The 20,160-nt window shown below is 36.8% G+C and overlaps 1 protein-coding gene across 1 annotated transcript; it reads left to right on the top strand.

Annotated features, from left to right (window-relative positions):
• The first annotated feature begins 1,874 nt into the window (after positions 1 to 1,874).
• Positions 1,875 to 20,036, top strand: LOC145325122 (uncharacterized). Its single transcript, XM_080167974.1, has 6 exons — positions 1,875 to 1,943; positions 2,362 to 2,404; positions 2,583 to 2,663; positions 3,283 to 3,314; positions 3,559 to 3,620; positions 19,946 to 20,036. Exons 1-6 carry the CDS (start codon positions 1,903 to 1,905, stop codon positions 20,017 to 20,019), a joined length of 333 nt encoding a protein of 110 aa, XP_080024100.1. The 5' UTR covers positions 1,875 to 1,902; the 3' UTR covers positions 20,020 to 20,036.
• Positions 20,037 to 20,160: the final 124 nt, after the last annotated feature.

The raw sequence follows: 20,160 nt of genomic DNA on the forward strand, positions 1-20,160 counted from the left end.
ATCCCTATTTTCCATTTAAATAATTCTTTTCAATGATGAAGCTAAGCTGCACTTTTACTTTATCTTAGTCTCTCCCAAAGGACAACAGTTTTATGTATTTTAAAATTCTAAAGAATATTATTGCAAGGATTGTGGATAAAATACTCCTTGTTCAATACATGATCAAACAATTTGCATGAAACATAGTGATGAGCTATCAATAAATTCTGTCAATGTTCATACTGAACCATATATCTATTAATATGCCAGATACAACTGATTTTCTACCAATATAAGTATCAATTTGATAGGACAATATAAGATAAACTTGGTGGCTACGTCTTTCTTACAGTTGAGGGCGGCTTAGGCTGTAGTTGTGGCTGCTGCGTATTAATATATTTAATAATAAACAAGGATGACAACATCCATAAGTAGCAAAGCTCAAAAATTAAGGATGGACATCTAGATATAATGAACTATAAAACAAAGCCATAAAAAATAAACATAGAATTTGATAAAATAAATCACGAAACCTTTTTTAAAATTTTAATTGTCTTTTGAAGCATTACTGACAGACAGAGAGAGAAAGTGGCCGTTTTTGCCCACTCAGAGGCATATTTATTGGTATATTGTGAAATATTTGTTTTTTTTAATTTGAAAAGCTTTCAATTGCCGTATTTTCATTATGGCTTCGAAACCTATAAATATCTGATTTATTAGAACCAGTTCTTAGTCATACTGCAAAATCATGTATAGCAGTTACAGACAATTTTCTACGAATATTAAAATGAGAAATTTAAAAAATTAATACTAGTTTTCATTTTGATATCCGCGTAAAGCTGTGATACTATTCTAAACGTTCTATAGGATTCCTATGTATGGGCCGTTCATTCATTCCAAAACTCTTGTCAAAGTCCTAGAATGTACCTAAATAGTTATTTCTCGCTTCGTATTATAAACGGCTTTCCGCGGATATAGAAAGTACATTTATGAGATTAAAACCAGTTTTTTAGCCCCGAGGTGCCGAAGGCACCGGCTAAAACAAACTGGTTTTAATCTTATGATTGTACATTTCTATATTCGTAGAAAGCTGGATATAATACGATGCTAGACATAGTTTTTTCGTATGTATGAGAACCGGTTCCTATCCACCGGATTCGAATGAATACGAGAAATTAAATTCTCTAACAAAGTTCTCTTCAATAACGATAAAAAAAAAGAGAATTATTATTGCTAACTTTGCAATTTTCAATTAATTTCCTTTATGATAAGAGAAATATCAAATAAAACTTTTTTTAGTAATTTATAGAGGGTTACATTAAAAACATTTTCAAACATTTATATATATGTAATTGTATATGTATATTTTCTTTAATTAGTGTTTGTAAGTCAATTCGGCTTTTTTCGTTAGTTCATTATATATTAGGTGAGGGACATTAAACCATAAGCCCAATAAATAAATTCGATGACATTAAAGTATTTTAAAAGTTTTCAAAAAATTTATAGCGAATCTAATAACTTTTATTATCGTAAACTATTTATGTTAAAAAGCATGTAGTTATATTGTCATAAATTGCCAATGTAAAGATATATTGTCAGCCAAGGTCACTTTTTATTGAGCCATAGTCTAAGACAATATTGTCAAATTTAATATTCTAGAAATAACTAGTATGTCAGACTTGACCACTTTTTATGAAAGCTATAAAGTCGATAAAAAAAACCCAATAAATCCAAGCTTATTTGACGGGGTAAATGAGGGGTTTCACAGGTTTGAAGTGGGTAAACTAATGTATTTTTTTTTAACTAAGAATGGGGTTAAATGAGATTTTTATACTATCCCTTCCCCTCTTTTTGATTTCTATGGTGCTATGGCGTATGATTACTGATTTGTAATTTTCACTGTATAAGACAAATGCTGAAAAAATGTTAAAATGGGCCTTCAATGAAAAGCTACGTCCAACAGAGTAAGTAATAAAAAGAATTGCGACAGCCCTGCAAAACAAGGATGACATCATTCATAAAAGCGAAGCTTAAAAATCAAAAAGTCAGACAAATTAACATAAACAAATTTAGAGAAGCAGTGCAATTACCTCGAATTTACTCAAATACTATGGACATACTTATATTTAAGGTGGTTGTCATGTTTGAAATGGACTTAAGGACTTTCTGGTAATCATTATATACATTTGCTACGCTTTCTTAATTGTATCTAATCAATACACACGACTCATTCTAAGTTGTTAACAAATGTACAATTATAACATGTCTGATTTAATGATCAGAACAATCCGCTTCGGCCGTACTATCGAACGGTTCTGCCATAATTATAGAAAAGGCCTATATAGAGAATTTTGACTTAACTATTTGACTCTTTAAATTTAGACCCCCTAGATATCGGCCAGGATACATCCCACCAGAACCTAAGGTAAAGTAAAATTTTTTATGGGGGGGGAGGGGGAACATTGGAAAGTACTTTAGTTGGTACCCAAAGTTTTATAACATTTAATAGCTCAAAAATTTGGGTTAATATTTTATTTAATTGGTTAAATTTTGCAGTGTTCAAACATCTTCTGCTCTATTCTGTTTTTAATTATTTGTTGTAGGATGAGACTACGGGTTCCAAAGTGACCGGATCCATAACTCTCACTTCATTTTCTGAAGTCAAAGTTAGTGAAGCATTTGACGTAAGTCCATACCCTCCTATTCCGTACTAGCGTCTACGCCCCTAGAGACCTCTATGAGAAGAGACCTATGAGAAGCTACCCTGTTAAGGAGAGCCCGATCGGTTCAGCGGTTAGCGATATAATTCGGTACACACAAACAGACATCCTGTTACTTTATTATTCCGTATATAAAAGTAACACTGTCACTTTATTTGTCTGTACAGAAGGATCTCGCTAACCGTTATACCGATATTGTTCCCTTTTACAATGTAGCTTCTCAGGTCCTGGTAAGGTTTTTAACTATTTTGAGGAAGGGTCACTACAATCCCAGGAAAAATCGCCCCCAGAAAAATGACCTCACATAAAAAAATACTTTTTCTTAAATAAAAAATTAAATTAAAAATGGGGCAAGGGTCGATCCTCTTTCCACTCCAGGAGCCCCTAGAGGCATTCAGGGTAATAACAGCAAGTATTTATATATAACAACTATTATATAGCATGAACATTTCAATGTTTGTTTAATTATACAATCTCTTCGCACTCTGATGAAGATTTTATTATCTCGAAAATGTCATCTAAGTAAATTTTTTCATGTACTTTTGTATATCCTTTTTTATTTTTTTTATATATTTTATTTTAGATGTTACATGCACAAATGTTATTATCTAGAAAGTAAGTTATCATTTTAAATTTTCATGATACTCTAGGTAAAAAAATCGGAACAATCAAGAAACCTCACGAAAATGGGTTTGAATAGCATTAAACATGGTAAAACCTAATTGAAGCTCTCCTAAAAATAAAGAGAATCTAGAAGTCTATCTTTTTGTATACACATCGACAAAAAGACATCCTACCTCTTTTGAATAAGGACTTATATAAACAAAAAATCGCCTAAATTTATAATGATTACATGTAGGCATTGGAAAGCAATGAAAGCTGCTTTTGATAAACCTCACATTAATCTTCATTTTGATACAGGTAGGTAATAATTTTAGGGAAAAGACAATTGCTGATAAATTGATGTACATCCCAAATAATAATAAACAAAATTACCCATTCTATAGATTATGATTATTGGTTAAAAGATAAGGACTCAACTTAATGAACCAACCAATCAAAATCCATTATAGGTCCTAAAAGTTATTAAGCCAACGAATAAAAAATCGTTGGTGTCTCAACCATGACACTTTGGTTGAGTGTGACTTCCGAATTAGCGGGAAGTTCTAGAGATCTTGTTGACGTACACACAAACCCCCAATACCAGGAACCATCAAGTTTCAACAGCAGGTTTGATTATAGATTTATTGAGGCAACTATTTCAAAGTCCTGAAATTACAAAATCAATTAATACAAAATTCCAGCTTTTATAACCACGTAATCTTAATTGCTTTTTAAAATCATTTTTCTCTACGGTTAAGAATCTTTGGAAACTTTGGCTTTAAAGGAAAATTATTTGGTTTAATAAATCATTGTTAAATGCAAAAATAAAAGCACATAAAAAATTACTAAAACATAATAATTAATCATAATAAAGTTTCATGCTTAGCTGGCTAAAGCCTTTTGAACTAAATATAATCGTCCTATACACCATTCCATTTAAATAAAATTAACAAATTCTACCTGAAGTTCTTATGGTTTCAAGCCCCTGGTATACTAGGGTCGTTCACGCACTATGAGACCAATGATAGGCCCAATTTTGTTCTCCGAAATCTTCACACACTCACATATCATTCAAAAGTAACGAACGTGGACGCATCAAAATATAAACAATCCATGCCGCGTCTCTTTAGAAGAGGAAAGTCAAACAAGACGACATTTGCGCTTAATTTGGGATAATGAGTAAGGAATTAATTTCGATCTTGATAAACACAAAGCTTCCTCGAAAAGAGGTTAAGACACACCCCCCGTTTGAAAGTCAAATTAACTTCCTTAACGAGATTCAAGGTTTTTTGCGCTGAGCACTAGCAACATTTCTCACTAAACTCAACTCACCATAATCACATGAGAATGGCCACATCCCGAAAAACGTGACAATTTTTGCTCCTAACTAAATGAAACCCCGTGAAATGCATACACAATATTATACTCCTCACTAGGACTCATAATACCTCACATTTTAGGATAGAAGGATGGGGATTGGTTTGTACCATACAATATTCCAGGCACATGACACTCACAAGATCACATACACAAATCCTAAAATGGATAATCCTATTAATCATGATGTTGTAAATATAACAACTTATACTAATTAATAATCATTTCATAATCAATAGGTAATAAATCATTATTAATAAATCAATAAGTACCTATGAAATCAGGTTGAAATGTAAACAAATAATGGTAAGAATAATAACGAAATAAATCTTAGACAAGAAAATTAAGATTTATAGGTACTTAAAACTAAATTGTTAAGCATTAAAAAGAGTAGTAAGAAAAAATATTTCAAAATCCTTGGGCAGAAAGTTTTTCAAACTTAATGAATAAGAACTGTAACCATCTTAATCAACAATAAACTTTTCAATACTTAGATAATAGCAAAATAATAATAATATCTTTGTTAGAATTTTCATCAAAATTATGAAAAAAATACCAATTTTTCTTTGTAAAAAAAAATGAAAATTTTAATATGAATTTTCAATCATTCCTTGATCTGAATAAAAAATGTTTTACTTGATCGAAATTCATATGTAATTTTAAAAATCTGCTAAAAAAAATACTTGATTTTTTTCTTAGAATAAATATCGAATCACGCAACCTCGACACATTTATTCTTTTTTTGGTAAACTTTTCAGGTAAGTTTCATACTGAATTGTACTTTTGAAAAGAAATTAAACTCAATAAAATTAAATTTGAGCATATGAAATAGAATAAAAATTAATCGCATTTCGCTTGATTCTTATTTTAGGCATAAAAATAGGCATATGAAAATGTAGCTTTTTACTAAAAAAAATGTTCTTAGTTTTCATAAAATAAGAATCAATTATTAATCATAATTTTTTTTTATAACCGCTTTTATTTTAATATCTGCGATAAAAATGAAGGAAAGGTTAATTTAAAATATGCATAGTTTATCTTAAATTAATTCTGTGATATTCATATAAATAATAATCAATATTTTAATAATATCACACATCGTGTTCATTATTATAAATGCTTATCTCATAGAAAATAGAGTTTACATTTTTAAACATGAACGAAAATATATGTACCTAGGAAATAATTGCTATAAAATACTTTCTCAAGGTTTAAAATTGCCCGAAATCGCTAGGTACGTATATTACTACGAATCTCTGCTCTCGGAATGAAGAAGAAAAAAAATCTTTACGCGTGGATTATTTGGAATCCTTGCCTCCGGAGTGAAAGAAAAACTTTTATTTGCTTACAAATTTAAACAATATCTTGATTTTGCGATAATCTTTTAAAATAATAATAAGAAATATTTTAAACATTATCATAATAATTTTACATGTTGTGTTCTTTACTTTAATGCATTATCTCATATGAGAATCTGAGAATAACATTTTTAAGCAACCGTGAACCATGAAAAAAATACCTCGAAAAATAATTTTAAAAAAATCTATTTTTCTCAATCTAAAAAATCTGCAAAAATCATTTGGTAGTTAATACACACAGACTTTTGCTTTTCAAAATCATACTTAAAGAAACGAAATCTTTTAAAATCTGCTTTAAAAGTCTAAACAATTTTGTAGAATTTTTGTGCTTAAATATGAACAATAAAATTAGTTGAATAATGAATACTTATTCTTTACAGAACCTTTTTAGGTTCCCTTCACAAGCTTAATATATAACTTGTATTATTTTTTCTTTAAAAGATCATTTTCACACATAAATAGTTTATGTTGTAAATTAGATTTGTGGGGTTGGTAGACTTTCAATAACTTTCTGGCGGCAACACCCGCCATATTGCAGGCCCTTTACCCTGTGTCGGGCGGCCAGCTTGGCAGCAGCCAGGTCGATTCTTGATTCACAACAGCACCAACCTCATTATCAGCACCGGCTGCAACACAACCAATTTCAGCATCATCATTGTGAACGGCTACAGCCTCACCCGCCGTAGCAATGTTATCAACAGCTGCGGCAGTATCTTTAACATCAGAATTGACTGCAACACAAACAACAGCGTCAACTGCAGAAATAACAGGTTTATCAACAACAGCATCACAAGCAGAACCAACAGGTTCATCATCAACAGCTACGGCAGTGCTCGCCCTAACAGTGTTGTCAACGGCTGCGGCAGTATCTTTAACATCAGAATTGACTGCAATACAAACAACAGCATCAACTGCAGAAATAACAGGTTTCTCAACAACAGCATCACAAGCAGAACCAACAGGTTCATCATTAACAGCTACGGCAGAACCAATCGGTTCATTATCAACAGCTATGGCAGTACCAACCGGTTCATTATCAACAGCTACGGCAGTACCAACCGGTTCATTATCAACAGCTACGGCAGAACCAACCGGCCACGCACTCTCATCCTGGCGCAACCATTCTGGACCCAATCTGTACCTGGATGACTCTGAGGACAAAAATTCAGGCAAGGCGCCTCCACTAACACTGACAGCTTTATACGCAGATTTCTGCTGACCAGCTCCACAGTCAGCACTTGTACAGATAAAACCACTTCCAAAAATGGTTCTCCACAACATAGACTGGACCACTTTCTGGTAGGTTGACGGAAACACGTCAGGATGGGTATTTCCAATGATAATATCCAAGCCTCCACTAATATATGTGAATCTTTCTGGCGGCATCTTAAATATTTCGGCGGCGGTTTCCGGATGGACCGAGCGCATCTCGTTGCCACCTCCGAGGTTAGGCATAACAGCTGCCTCAAATTCTCTCAAATTACCATCCCTGTCCTTCAGATAGAACACCACATTGCGGCAGGATGATTCACTGCCGTCAGCTACAGAAATGTTTGTATATCTGCTGGTAGATTTCAGCTTCAACTTGCTGGACAACTTCTCAGACACAAGTGGTAGATTTGCACCAGAATCAAACATGACGGCGGCATGGCAGGCTCCGCTGCCAGGTGCTACAACTGGAACTATTTGCAGCAGGAAGGTACATGTGCTAGGCGCAGAACTTGATTTGTAGACTGTATTCACACTAGCACTAGCCTCATGCAACATACGACTATGATAACTGTCGCAATTATTGGTGCCACAGACACCAAGCTTATTCGATTTATTACAATTGTCAGCAGCATGACCATCACACAGGCAGAGTTCACACAACTTATTCTGCTGGACAACTTTTTTTCGGTCAACAACATCCATCTTCTTAAATGTGAGACAACGGAAAATAGGATGTTTATCATTGCAACTTTCAATAGGACATGCACTATTCTACTTGGAAGTTTTGTCCTTTCCAGCCCGTCCATTCTCATTGTCACTGCGGCCAGATACTTGCGCGGCGGCAGCTCTGTCACGGTTCCTCTTGCCGGCACCAGTGTCGTAGGACATATCACCAGCCAACATTGCTCCCCTTGTCCTCTCCAGAAGTTCTACAATTGTTTCGGTACGCATGCCTTGCCGTACACGAAATCTTAATCTCCAAGCCCTCCGAATGACCAACATGTGAATGTTTACAAATGTGTATTTATTACCATGAAAACGGTGCATCTAAAACAAAAATATAAAAATTAATAACATAATATTAATGGTTTATTATTTTTGTATATCGAGGTTGCGTGATTTCAATTTAATTAAAATATAAAATTTCTAAAAAACTTTAAATTGGCACGAAACATATTAAATAGCATCAGAAATTGATAATTTTAGATTCAAATGATCAATAAAATTAAGGAAAATATTCGTATGTCAAAAGTTAGCAGTTAAATGGTCTATTTGTTGAAAAATTAATGTTTTAAATTTCTTCGTGAAAATATACCATACTACACTTATTATTAAGAATTAAAGATAAATTCTTACCACATTATACGTCAAACTAAGCAGGAAGGCTTATTTGAGATCTTCCACGGATTAGAGCGCATGTATATCCATCCAATACATTATTCTTATTCACGTAGCTCTTCACATGGGAATCAACAAGGAAAAAATGTGCGCCTCTTTGTTTGTTTACAAGCGAAGCGCGGAGATAGTTAGGAATGCCGCGTAACACACTCATTCTCTGGTGTAAGGAAAAGGGAATTAATGGGTTCGAACTTGCCAGGGAATACAAGAAAAATCATTCCAACACACACCCGTCTAGTCACTGGGAATCGAACACAATAACTCATCTTAGCATCATGCGTGCAGACAGTATCCACAAAATCACAATCTCATAACGCATAAATTACAAGAGTTTAAAATGGCATGGCCATCAGGCCTAAAATTAATTATGGTAACTTACGAACACCACAATAACTCAAACCGACTCCACTACCACATAAGGATAGGAATAAGGAATGGGAAAAGCATTCAACATTCATGAAATGCACATTTACCACTCACACATCTCATTAATCATGGCCTCATAATCTCAATTAAAGTTAGAATTACAGACCATGTAATTGCGAATACATGAATTAATAATCAATAGTACCTAAACTTTGATTAGGTACCTACATAATAATAGGCAAATGATTTTTATATTAAAAATCGCATCAATAATTAAATAATCAACTCAAACTTTTAATCAAAAGAAAGAAAGATTAAATAATGACATTTTTTCTACTAAATCTTTTTGCTAGAAAAGAAAAATAGAATTTTCATAAAAAACTTCTCAAAATTAAGCATTTTCTCCAGCGGAAAAATACTCAGGCTTACATCTAGACATTCTTAGATAAAATAGGTAAATCCTTAAATCTAACATGTTTAATAAAATAGATACTTAAATCTAAATAAATATGACTGTAAAAAAAATCATCAAACATCGGAAAATTAAAATTTCATAATTTTAAATCTTCGTGAATCAAAATTGCGTAAAATAAAATTGCAATTGAAATATGCAAATTAAATTACCAAAATAAAACAAAAGCTCAATTATAAGAAAAGAACTTCTCTAAATGCTGAGTTTGCAATTTCTCTCTGTTTTAAGAAGAAAGCAACTTGTACATATTCATACAGTCAAAATTAAGGCAATTTGGGGCCTCAGTTAGAATGAACCCCTCAAGATACAAACTAACCAATCTTTCAAATATTAATAATGCCATGTTCCAGCTATCCTGACGGACGTTATGTCTTTCCATCACAATTTTTTGATACTGCATAATTTCCGGCGCAGGGCTCCATCAACTGAAAATAAACATAATTAGTGATGTTTAAATCAAATCAAAAAATTAAAAGAATCATGAATAATTCAAGAAACTTTAGAATCATCAATCAAAGCAATCAAAATAAAATTATCTTATGCTTTAGTTTTGCCGTTCTGTAGTATGTCTGGCCGAGGTAACAGAGCTAAGATACACTATAGAGCGGTCTTATTAAGCTTAAATCTTCGAACTCAAAGAATCTACTTAATTCAAGACGAAAAAAATCTGCATTTTTCTTTAGGTACATCGGTTAAAAGGTAAATAGAAATAATTTTAATATATATGTAATATTAAATTATCTATGTGATTATAATAAATCTTAAGAAATATTTATATGATGTAAAAAATCTCATTGTGTTACTTTTTTATCATATCGAATTTCAATCAAACAAGTATAAAAATGTTCGTATTTGCGTAGGTACCTAGGAAACTTTCCGCGAAAAAAAATCCCTGGTCCCGGAAAGACTTAAATCATTGAAAAAACTTGCGTAAACGTATAAATAACTTAAGTTTGCATTTCAAATGAAAAAAATCTTGCGTCGATTTGAAAGTTTAAACGAAATTGAGTTAAAATTTGCGTTTTTGTCTTTCGAAAAAAAATATCTGATAAATCTACCGTAAAAAATAAAATTCAAAGTTAAACAAGAACGATACTTATACTAAACTTTGGGTAGATTGATCTTGAGCAGACGTCTTGCGGAAGTCTCGTTACTCGTGGCGGCTGCGTCATCTGATAATTTGAACTTGCAAACCACGGTCCTCCCACCTGGGCGCACTTCTTCCACACGCCCCAATCTGAACTTCTTCATCAAATTTGTGCTATCGTCGATCAGCACCACGTCTCCCGGCTCGAGCAGCACCTTGTTGCTGCGCCACTTGACGGACTTGAGTAGCTCAGGCATGAGCTGCTCCTTGTACACCTGATGGAACTGACGGGTCAACTCCTCCAAGTTCTCCAGCCTCCTGGTGATGGGCTCTTTACAACCTGTTTCAAAGGTGCAGATTGCATCGTTGGTCCTGCCGCCTAACAGATCAGCAGGTGAAATTATTCTCCAGCAATTGACGTCATCTCCTTGGGTGGCATAGGTCAATGGCTTAGAATTCAGGACTCTTGCAGTCTCAGCACACAACACCAATAAATCATTGAAGGTTACAGTAGCACCAGCCAACTTCTTGTTCAACACACGCTTGACCAGCCCAACCTGCCTCTCCACAGTACCCACGAACGAGTGTGCTGCGGTGGGCACCAGATGCCATTCAAAATGCATTCGGGTATCCTTCAAAAGTTCATCCATAATTCGCTTGGCACCGGCCATATTGGTGCCTCTGTCTGTGGTAACCCTTCTAGGCATATTGTAAAACGCCTGAAGTTTTCTCAAGCCGACCAGCACGGCTTCAGTTGAATAATCAGTCAACACATCAACAAACACAGCCTGTGTAAATCTACAGGCCACAATCAACAACCAAACTTTGTACTTGGTCTTGGAACTCCTGGTACCAACGCCAGGCTTCGTAACTTCGATCGGCCCCGCAAGGTCCATATGCACCTCCTTGAAGGGCATAGAGGGCTCGACACGATCTGGCAGAATATTAGCAATTGCGGGACTCGAACGCTTGGCATATTCAATGGAACATGCAGCACAACTCTTGACCACTTTCATAGCCTCCATGCGGCCATGTGTGATCCATGCATACCTGCGGCTTTGCGCCAACGTCTTACGATGGCCTCCATGCCCCAATTCATCGTGGGACTGTTGAAGGATGAGCCGCGCCAGCCTGTTGTGGCGGCTGAGCAAGACAACACCTGGGCTGTCCTTCATAATCTTCCTGGGGCCTCCAGCAGCGGCCTCAAGAGCCTCATCTCCTCTCCCGGACATTTTCAATATTGTAAATGTCCTAAGAGGATAACATCCATCATGACCCACAATGGGCCAACAAACCTGGACCTTGTGATGATAAGGTTGAAGGGAGTCAAATTTCCCCTCGGCGTCCATGGTCATCTCCTTCTCTTGGTTGAAGGAAGTCAAAAACAGGTCACAAACAGAATCCATGTATGTATTTGTGAAAGTATAGTTCTCATAATGCTTAGAACTATCATTGCTACTAACACCATCCTCAATTGTTGCAACGCCACGTTTCTTGACAAGCAGCGTTTTAAAGCAGTTGGCAGCCTTAAGAACTGCGGCAACAGTCCTCCTTGCCTGCCTGTAGGTCCTTCTTGCCAGGGACCTCCAGAAATCATTGTCCACTACCTGTGTGAACATTACCTTGAGCTTCGCCATCTTGGGATTTAGCTCGCTCTCGGGAATGGATGCATTTACCTCACCCGCCGTCTTAACGGGCCACTGGTCCTGTTCCAGGCGCAACCAGCTTGGACCTTCTTGGTATGTAGATCCAGGTTGTACATCCTCAATCGTACACAAACCACGCGTTGCCAGATCGGCAATGTTGTGCTGGGTTGGAACCCATTTCCAATCTTCAGGGCTCGTCAACTGTTGTATCTCAGAAACACGATGACTGTTAAAAACATTTAACATAACACTGTCACTGGATAGCTGAGCTAGGGCACAGCTGCTATCACTAAAAAATACTTTGCCAGAAATGTTGAAAGGTAGAGCTCTGGCTACAGTATCCACAAGCCTGGCCAAAATTAGACAACTAAGCATTTCTAACCTTGGTATAGACTCAATCTTCACTGGTGCGACACGTGACTTGGCGCAACACAAAACTACATCATATCCTCCAGGAACTGGCCATCTCAGGTAGGTGATGGCTGCATAGGCCTGGTTAGATGCATCGCAGAAACCAACAAGCATTGGAAGCCCCAACGGCTTATCAGGAACCATCGAACGTCTGAACGACACATTTCCAAGTGCCGAACGGTCCTGGAGGCTGGACACGAGCTCCGACCTCAACTCTCCAGGTATAACATCATCCCAGTTACATCCATGTATGCAAACTGAGCGCAGACAAAGCTTGGACTTAAGCAGCAATGGCGCTGCTAGACCCATTGGGTCATAAAGTTGTTGCACAATTCTCCAAACTTCACGTTTAGTTATCAACTCAGGTAGACTTCTCCAGAGATCCTCCAGGTCTAGATCCTCTAGTAACTTTCTACCCTTAATCTTCTCGCCGTGGTTGGCTCTGACAGGTAGGAACAACTTATCCTGTTTAGGGTCCCAAACGAGGCCCAGAACTTTTACACTGTCAACATCATCTCCAGAATAAACAACAGATTTAAACTTGAAATTGCCAGGTGCAATCATATCCTCCAGCTCTTGGACCAGCTGGACAGCTTCAGGTTTACTGTTATGACCGCTCAAACAGTCATCCACGTAAGTACAAGTCTCCAATTTGACCGATGGAGGATCTTGATACAAAACAAATTCAGAACTGAGTGGTTGCTGAACATCTCTCCACACATCCTGCTGGGCTACAACGTCGCAACCTCTAATCTTCTCAGATCCATAAACATCTTGAACATCCTGCTGGGAACGTCCACCAAAAATACGACCAGTGAGTCTGAGGGCGGTCACGGCCATATCTCCAGCCAAAGCCTCACCAAAGTTGATGGTTTTGGTAAGGTAGACCTCTGGCTCTCCATCAACTGTATCAGCGAAAAAAACACGTTTCAGCTGAGAATCTTCATAGGTAGCTAATAATGAATTATAGAACTTCTGAATATCAGCCACGAATGCACACTTATAACTTCTGAACCGGATAAGATTGTGCATCAGAGTATATAATGGAACTGGGCCGTCCATCATAATACTATTGAGGCTTAGCCCCTTGCAGCAGAGGCTGGAATTTGCGCATATCCTCAACGGCGTGGAAATAGACTCTTTATATGCGCAGACTAGGCTCGAATAATACACGGGCTTAGTATAAGCTAGGTCTTCTGGCGAAGCTTTCTGATACACTCCACGAGACACAGCTTCTTGAAACACTTGGCAGAAGGTGCTGTATTCACCTTTTTTAATCATTCTTTGCCGGTCACGTAAGCAGATCTTATAGGCCTGCTCTGAATTGTCAACTAACACACTTGGCGGCTGCTTGTAGGGATATGAGGCCGTCCAAATATGGTTCTCAAGATCTAATGTCAGACCTTCTTCAATCAGCTGCCGCTTACGCACATCCAAGGCGGACTGCCCGGCAGCTATGGCGGCGCAATGACGGCAGTTCTTACAACCGCTGCACATTGATGGCGGCTGTATTCCCAAACTCTCAGTACTCAGGAACTCCATCTTGCTGACCTCCAACTTCACAGCTTTACAGGCGACAGGATTAGCAACAGTCCTGCCATCTGCAGACACAACTAAATAGCCTGTACCAAATAAGCTTCTGTACAGTCTAGAATCACCAACCATTTTATCTGCACACGGGAACATAGCTGGTGTTAAATGGCCGATTAAAACATCAATCTTGCCGTCGACCATAGAAAAATTATCAGGCTTCATGTTGAAAATGTCGGCGGCGGCTGTAGGATCAATAGAACGCAACCCTTCTTCAGTACCGATGCTGGGCACTACCGCCGCCTCCAGAATATGTGAATTCCGGTTGCGGTCAACCAAACAAATCTTGACTGTAGGACATGCTTGGCTCTTTCCATCTGCCAGAGAAATAGTAGCTGTGCGACCAGTAGATGGCAACTCTAACTTCTTGGCAATACTTCTAGAAATCAACGTCAAATTTGCTCCGCTGTCCCACATGGCATTGACGGTGACTTGACGTTTGTCAGCCGCCAACGCCGGGACCTGCTGCAACATCAGCATAAAATTGTTCTTGCTAAACAATTGTGACTCATACACCGCCGCAACTTGTCCACTAGCAACCGATTCATGTAATAATGAATTATGAGGCTGGTTGCAACTGTCAATGGTACAGCTGCCAAGCTTATCGGCTCTGGGACAATCGGCCACCCGATGCCCTTTTTGTAAGCAGAGCAAACAGGCGCCTATCTTCTTGATGAAGACTTTGCGTTCAGGAACAGACATATCCCTAAACTTGGAGCACTTAAACAACAGGTGATCAGAGTTACAACCTTCCGACGGGCAAGGCTGTTTCTTCTTGGTCTTAGCTGGAGACCCAGGTTTACCAACGGCTGTAGCTGCGGCCGCAGGATTACCTTTCTTCTTGGAGGGGGTGTCTACATCGAATGAACACCTCATCAAAATGGCGCCACGCTGTTCCTCTATAATCTTCAACAGCTTAGGAATATTTGGGGTATCCATCGAGCCCAACGCCAGGTTGAGCTTGTCCTGGAAATCACGTGGCAACTTTTTGGATAACATTTCCAAAAGAATAATGGTCAACCACTGGCTTGTGGTGACTTCCTCATCATCATCATCTTTAGTCAGCTGCTCGAGCTGGCTAACTGCACCACCAAACTCTGCTAAGACTGTGACAATCTGGTTGGAGTCCGACGGTTTAGGCTTCTTCTCCCATTGGTTGAAAAGGCAGAGCATCTGACGTGTTTTGGACTTAAAACGTGCGTCGAGGTAAGCCCATTGAGATTCATGAGATTGAATCTGAATTAACTGAAGTCTCAACTCTTTATTTTTGCAAACCTTTTCACTGCTCAACAATAACTGTAAATATGACGGGTCCTGTCCTACGGTAAGCTTTTTAAAATTGTCCTTGAAACTTACGTAGGCTGACTCTGAGCCGTCAAAGCTTGGAAGAAGACGTTCGTCGACACGATTCATATATCCTGGCGTGAATATAGAACCGGTGCCGAACTGTGGTGTGCCAAACGGCGACACAAATGGCGATGCTGTCGAAGCACCCGCCGTCGTTGTAGGCGGCTTCACAGGTTCAAGCTTAACCTCGGCCAGCCGTTTCATCAAAGCAGACAAAGTGTTTATAATTGGTTCTGGTAAGGGAAAGTATGACCCTTTAATAACTTTCACAATCTTTATGCAACGATCATATAGTTCAGCCTTATGGTCAGGCAAATTATCACCAACTAAATCAACAACACTTTGAATGTCACTGAGCTCCTCCATAGCATCTAGAGCATCTTTTAGAGCGTTATAATCTTTTTGCACAGTAATTATATTAGAATAAATGTCACTAAACTCCTCAAGCTCTTGGATTCTCACTCCAAGCTTGCTAAAACCGACCATAATGCTATCGAATGTCTCGAACTTGTCATGGACAAGGATTGACTCCTTAGTGAAATGTCTAACATCAAGCTCTGAAGATTCACTGACCAACTTCATCACTTTATTTAGTTCACTGGTTAGGGCCTCGACGGCTGGGCGCAGCCGTAGTCCCAGTTGAGCGCCTTTATTCTTTTTAGGACCCATGATTGTCACAATAATTAACTGTACTGATTACGATTATAATAGTGTGTGGTAAGGTATCACAACCAACACATTCACAAAACTTCACAGATATTTTCTTAGCCGCATCTGTTCTGTCTCGTTTTCATTGTTTCGGTACGCATGCCTTGCCGTACACGAAATCTTAATCTCCAAGCCCTCCGAATGACCAACATGTGAATGTTTACAAATGTGTATTTATTACCATGAAAACGGTGCATCTAAAACAAAAATATAAAAATTAATAACATAATATTAATGGTTTATTATTTTTGTATATCGAGGTTGCGTGATTTCAATTTAATTAAAATATAAAATTTCTAAAAAACTTTAAATTGGCACGAAACATATTAAATAGCATCAGAAATTGATAATTTTAGATTCAAATGATCAATAAAATTAAGGAAAATATTCGTATGTCAAAAGTTAGCAGTTAAATGGTCTATTTGTTGAAAAATTAATGTTTTAAATTTCTTCGTGAAAATATACCATACTACACTTATTATTAAGAATTAAAGATAAATTCTTACCACATTATACGTCAAACTAAGCAGGAAGGCTTATTTGAGATCTTCCACGGATTAGAGCGCATGTATATCCATCCAATACATTATTCTTATTCACGTAGCTCTTCACATGGGAATCAACAAGGAAAAAATGTGCGCCTCTTTGTTTGTTTACAAGCGAAGCGCGGAGATAGTTAGGAATGCCGCGTAACACACTCATTCTCTGGTGTAAGGAAAAGGGAATTAATGGGTTCGAACTTGCCAGGGAATACAAGAAAAATCATTCCAACACAACAATCTTCTTGATGTTTGGCAGGTTCATGCTGCCTAGCTCCATCATAATTTTCTCTCTCAGGGCATCTGGACATTTGTCTTTGAAAATATGAATAAGAGTTAAGTGGTGGTAATCCTTAGCTTCAGAACCAACGATGGCTTCTACTTCCTGCATAGTGCTTTTGAAGGTAGCAATTGCACTAACCACGTCCACAGGTTTATCCACAGGTTTCATCTTGTTCAGCTTAGTTAAAATCTTCATGAACCGGCGGGTGTTTGATAAAAACATCTGATCCAAAAACAACCATTGTTCATTATGATCTCTAATCGCTGACACTTGCTTGCGTAGCTCCGGGTTGGTTATCACCTTCTCCATACACAACATCAGACTTAACCTCTGGTCAGAAAATCCGTAACCAGCGCATAGATCTTTAAAGACCTGTTTAAAGTTGGAGTAATCCGTGTCAGTACCGTCAAAGGACGGCAACAAACTGTTGTCCCAGTGCCCATACTGCGGGTTGGAACTCCGAATATCCACGGCAGACATACTTCTGGAGAGTATGGCAGGTGTCCCACTCTCATCCAAGTTAGATGAACGACGTTCCATCTCTCTAAGCCTTCGGTACATATCACGTACTTCTTGGCGCAACTCCATGGAAATCTTGAGCACTCCCATATCCATCCTCACCTTCTCAATGACGTCGAGGTTCCTGGCGACAGTGCTCGACCTCGCGTCGTCTGAATCATTGTCAAGCCAGTGCAGAATTTTCGTACACTGCTCCAACGACGCATAAACTTTATCTGCAACAGTTTTCTGTTCACTAGCTTCATCCAAATCACGCTTGAACTCGCGCATCTCACTAGTCTCCACGGCAGATTTTAGACTTTTTATTAGATCAGATTGGTCCTTGACCTCACTAAAAATGTCACGAATTGATTTTAAATTCACATTTTCACATGAACTAAAACTTTGGCAGGCTTTTAGATTTTCATAAAACACTTTTATCTGTTCATCAAACACTTCTAGCCTTTCACTGCCAATAGCAATAGCTCGCTCAATTTTCTGCTTTTTAGTGAGCACCATATTGATTCACTAGGTACTATTTCACAGAAAAATTGTCAATGTTTTTTGCATCAATAATCACTATATGCTATTGATCTCTTGAAGAATGCTAACGCCTATTCTTCAGATTCTTTGACGAATGCTAATGCCTATTCTTCAGAACCATTTGAAATTGCTTGTGCAGCTCCTTCAAACATCAGGTTATTTGAAATTTGCTAATGCCTAAACTTCAAACTTCACTTCTTTGAAATTGTCTCAACCATGACACTTTGGTTGAGTGTGACTTCCGAATTAGCGGGAAGTTCTAGAGATCTTGTTGACGTACACACAAACCCCCAATACCAGGAACCATCAAGTTTCAACAGCAGGTTTGATTATAGATTTATTGAGGCAACTATTTCAAAGTCCTGAAATTACAAAATCAATTAATACAAAATTCCAGCTTTTATAACCACGTAATCTTAATTGCTTTTTAAAATCATTTTTCTCTACGGTTAAGAATCTTTGGAAACTTTGGCTTTAAAGGAAAATTATTTGGTTTAATAAATCATTGTTAAATGCAAAAATAAAAGCACATAAAAAATTACTAAAACATAATAATTAATCATAATAAAGTTTCATGCTTAGCTGGCTAAAGCCTTTTGAACTAAATATAATCGTCCTATACACCATTCCATTTAAATAAAATTAACAAATTCTACCTGAAGTTCTTATGGTTTCAAGCCCCTGGTATACTAGGGTCGTTCACGCACTATGAGACCAATGATAGGCCCAATTTTGTTCTCCGAAATCTTCACACACTCACATATCATTCAAAAGTAACGAACGTGGACGCATCAAAATATAAACAATCCATGCCGCGTCTCTTTAGAAGAGGAAAGTCAAACAAGACGACATTTGCGCTTAATTTGGGATAATGAGTAAGGAATTAATTTCGATCTTGATAAACACAAAGCTTCCTCGAAAAGAGGTTAAGACAGTTGGGAACTAATGTAATAAACAGCCCAACGTCCGATCTCTCTCCCTAATTCCAAATACTTAAGTTAATTTACATATCTTTTGTAACAAAATTTATAATAATGAAGGGAAAAGTAGATTGCGGGTAAAATCTGTAAAGGTTTGTGTTTTAAGGCTTAAAAACAGTAGTAGAACGATAATATTCATTAAATATGTGTGTTCCTTATTGAAAAGAACTATAGACAAAAAAAATTGAAGTTAACGATGCCTGAAAATTGTTATAAAACCTGAAAAATTCACCGAAACCTTTGTATAATGTCAAGCTGACAAAAATTAAGTTTTAACATATAATACATAGAATTACCATGGTCAATCAAATAATGTTTTAAAAAATGGATATCCATGACATAATTGGCATTATTTGTAATTTTTGAAACTCTTTCCAATAAATTTTTTTAAATTGTCAATTTTATTATTATTGTCAGTTTGACATTGGCGAAGCATTCAATGATTTTTCCAATTTTTTAACAATTTTTTTAACTGAAAATTTTTTTTTTTGTCTATAGTTCTTTTCAATAAGGAATATTATCATTCTAATACTGTTTTTAAGTCTTAAAACACACACCTTTACAGATTTAACCCGCAACCTACTTTTCTCTTTGTCACAGATTCTATCGCGTCATCGATCGATTATTTTTTCCCCTCATATACCAGTTTACAAAGATGCTAGCTAGATGAAGTTCTTATACGCATCGCCTCATTGGATACAAGAATGAAAGAAAAATAGACATAAATGTTTAAACAGTTTTGTAATGTTACATGTTTAAGAGTACCAAAATGGTTCAGTGGTAAACAGACAGACAGACTTACTATGTTTCTAGTTAGAATTATTTCAGGGTCAACCCAATCATTGGATAGTGCTCAGATAAGAGATTTAAAGGAAGAAGAAACCAGAAAGCATTCTTGCTAATAAATATTCAATAATTATTTGAAACCTTCTTTATTTATTTATTTTAATTTTATTCTTATATTAATTAATCGCTGTTAAAACTTAAAACTTCGCAATTTTGCGTATGAGGAATCTAATAAAAAACAAACAACTACTCAATAA

The sequence above is a fragment of the Acartia tonsa genome, chromosome 7 (genome assembly GCF_053477335.1).
Source record: "Acartia tonsa isolate MP-2025a chromosome 7, ASM5347733v1, whole genome shotgun sequence".
Lineage (NCBI taxonomy): Eukaryota > Metazoa > Arthropoda > Copepoda > Calanoida > Acartiidae > Acartia > Acartia tonsa.

What these genes read in the sequence shown, in the direction of transcription:
- LOC145325122 (XM_080167974.1), top strand. Translation starts at nt 1,903, where the DNA reads ATGTTAAAATGGGCCTTCAATGAAAAGCTACGTCCAACAGA. An exon ending in GAAAAGCTACGTCCAACAGA is followed by an intron (nt 1,944 to 2,361) that starts GTAAGTAATAAA and finishes CTTTAAATTTAG; the next exon opens with ACCCCCTAGATATCGGCCAG. An exon ending in ACATCCCACCAGAACCTAAG is followed by an intron (nt 2,405 to 2,582) that starts GTAAAGTAAAAT and finishes TATTTGTTGTAG; the next exon opens with GATGAGACTACGGGTTCCAA.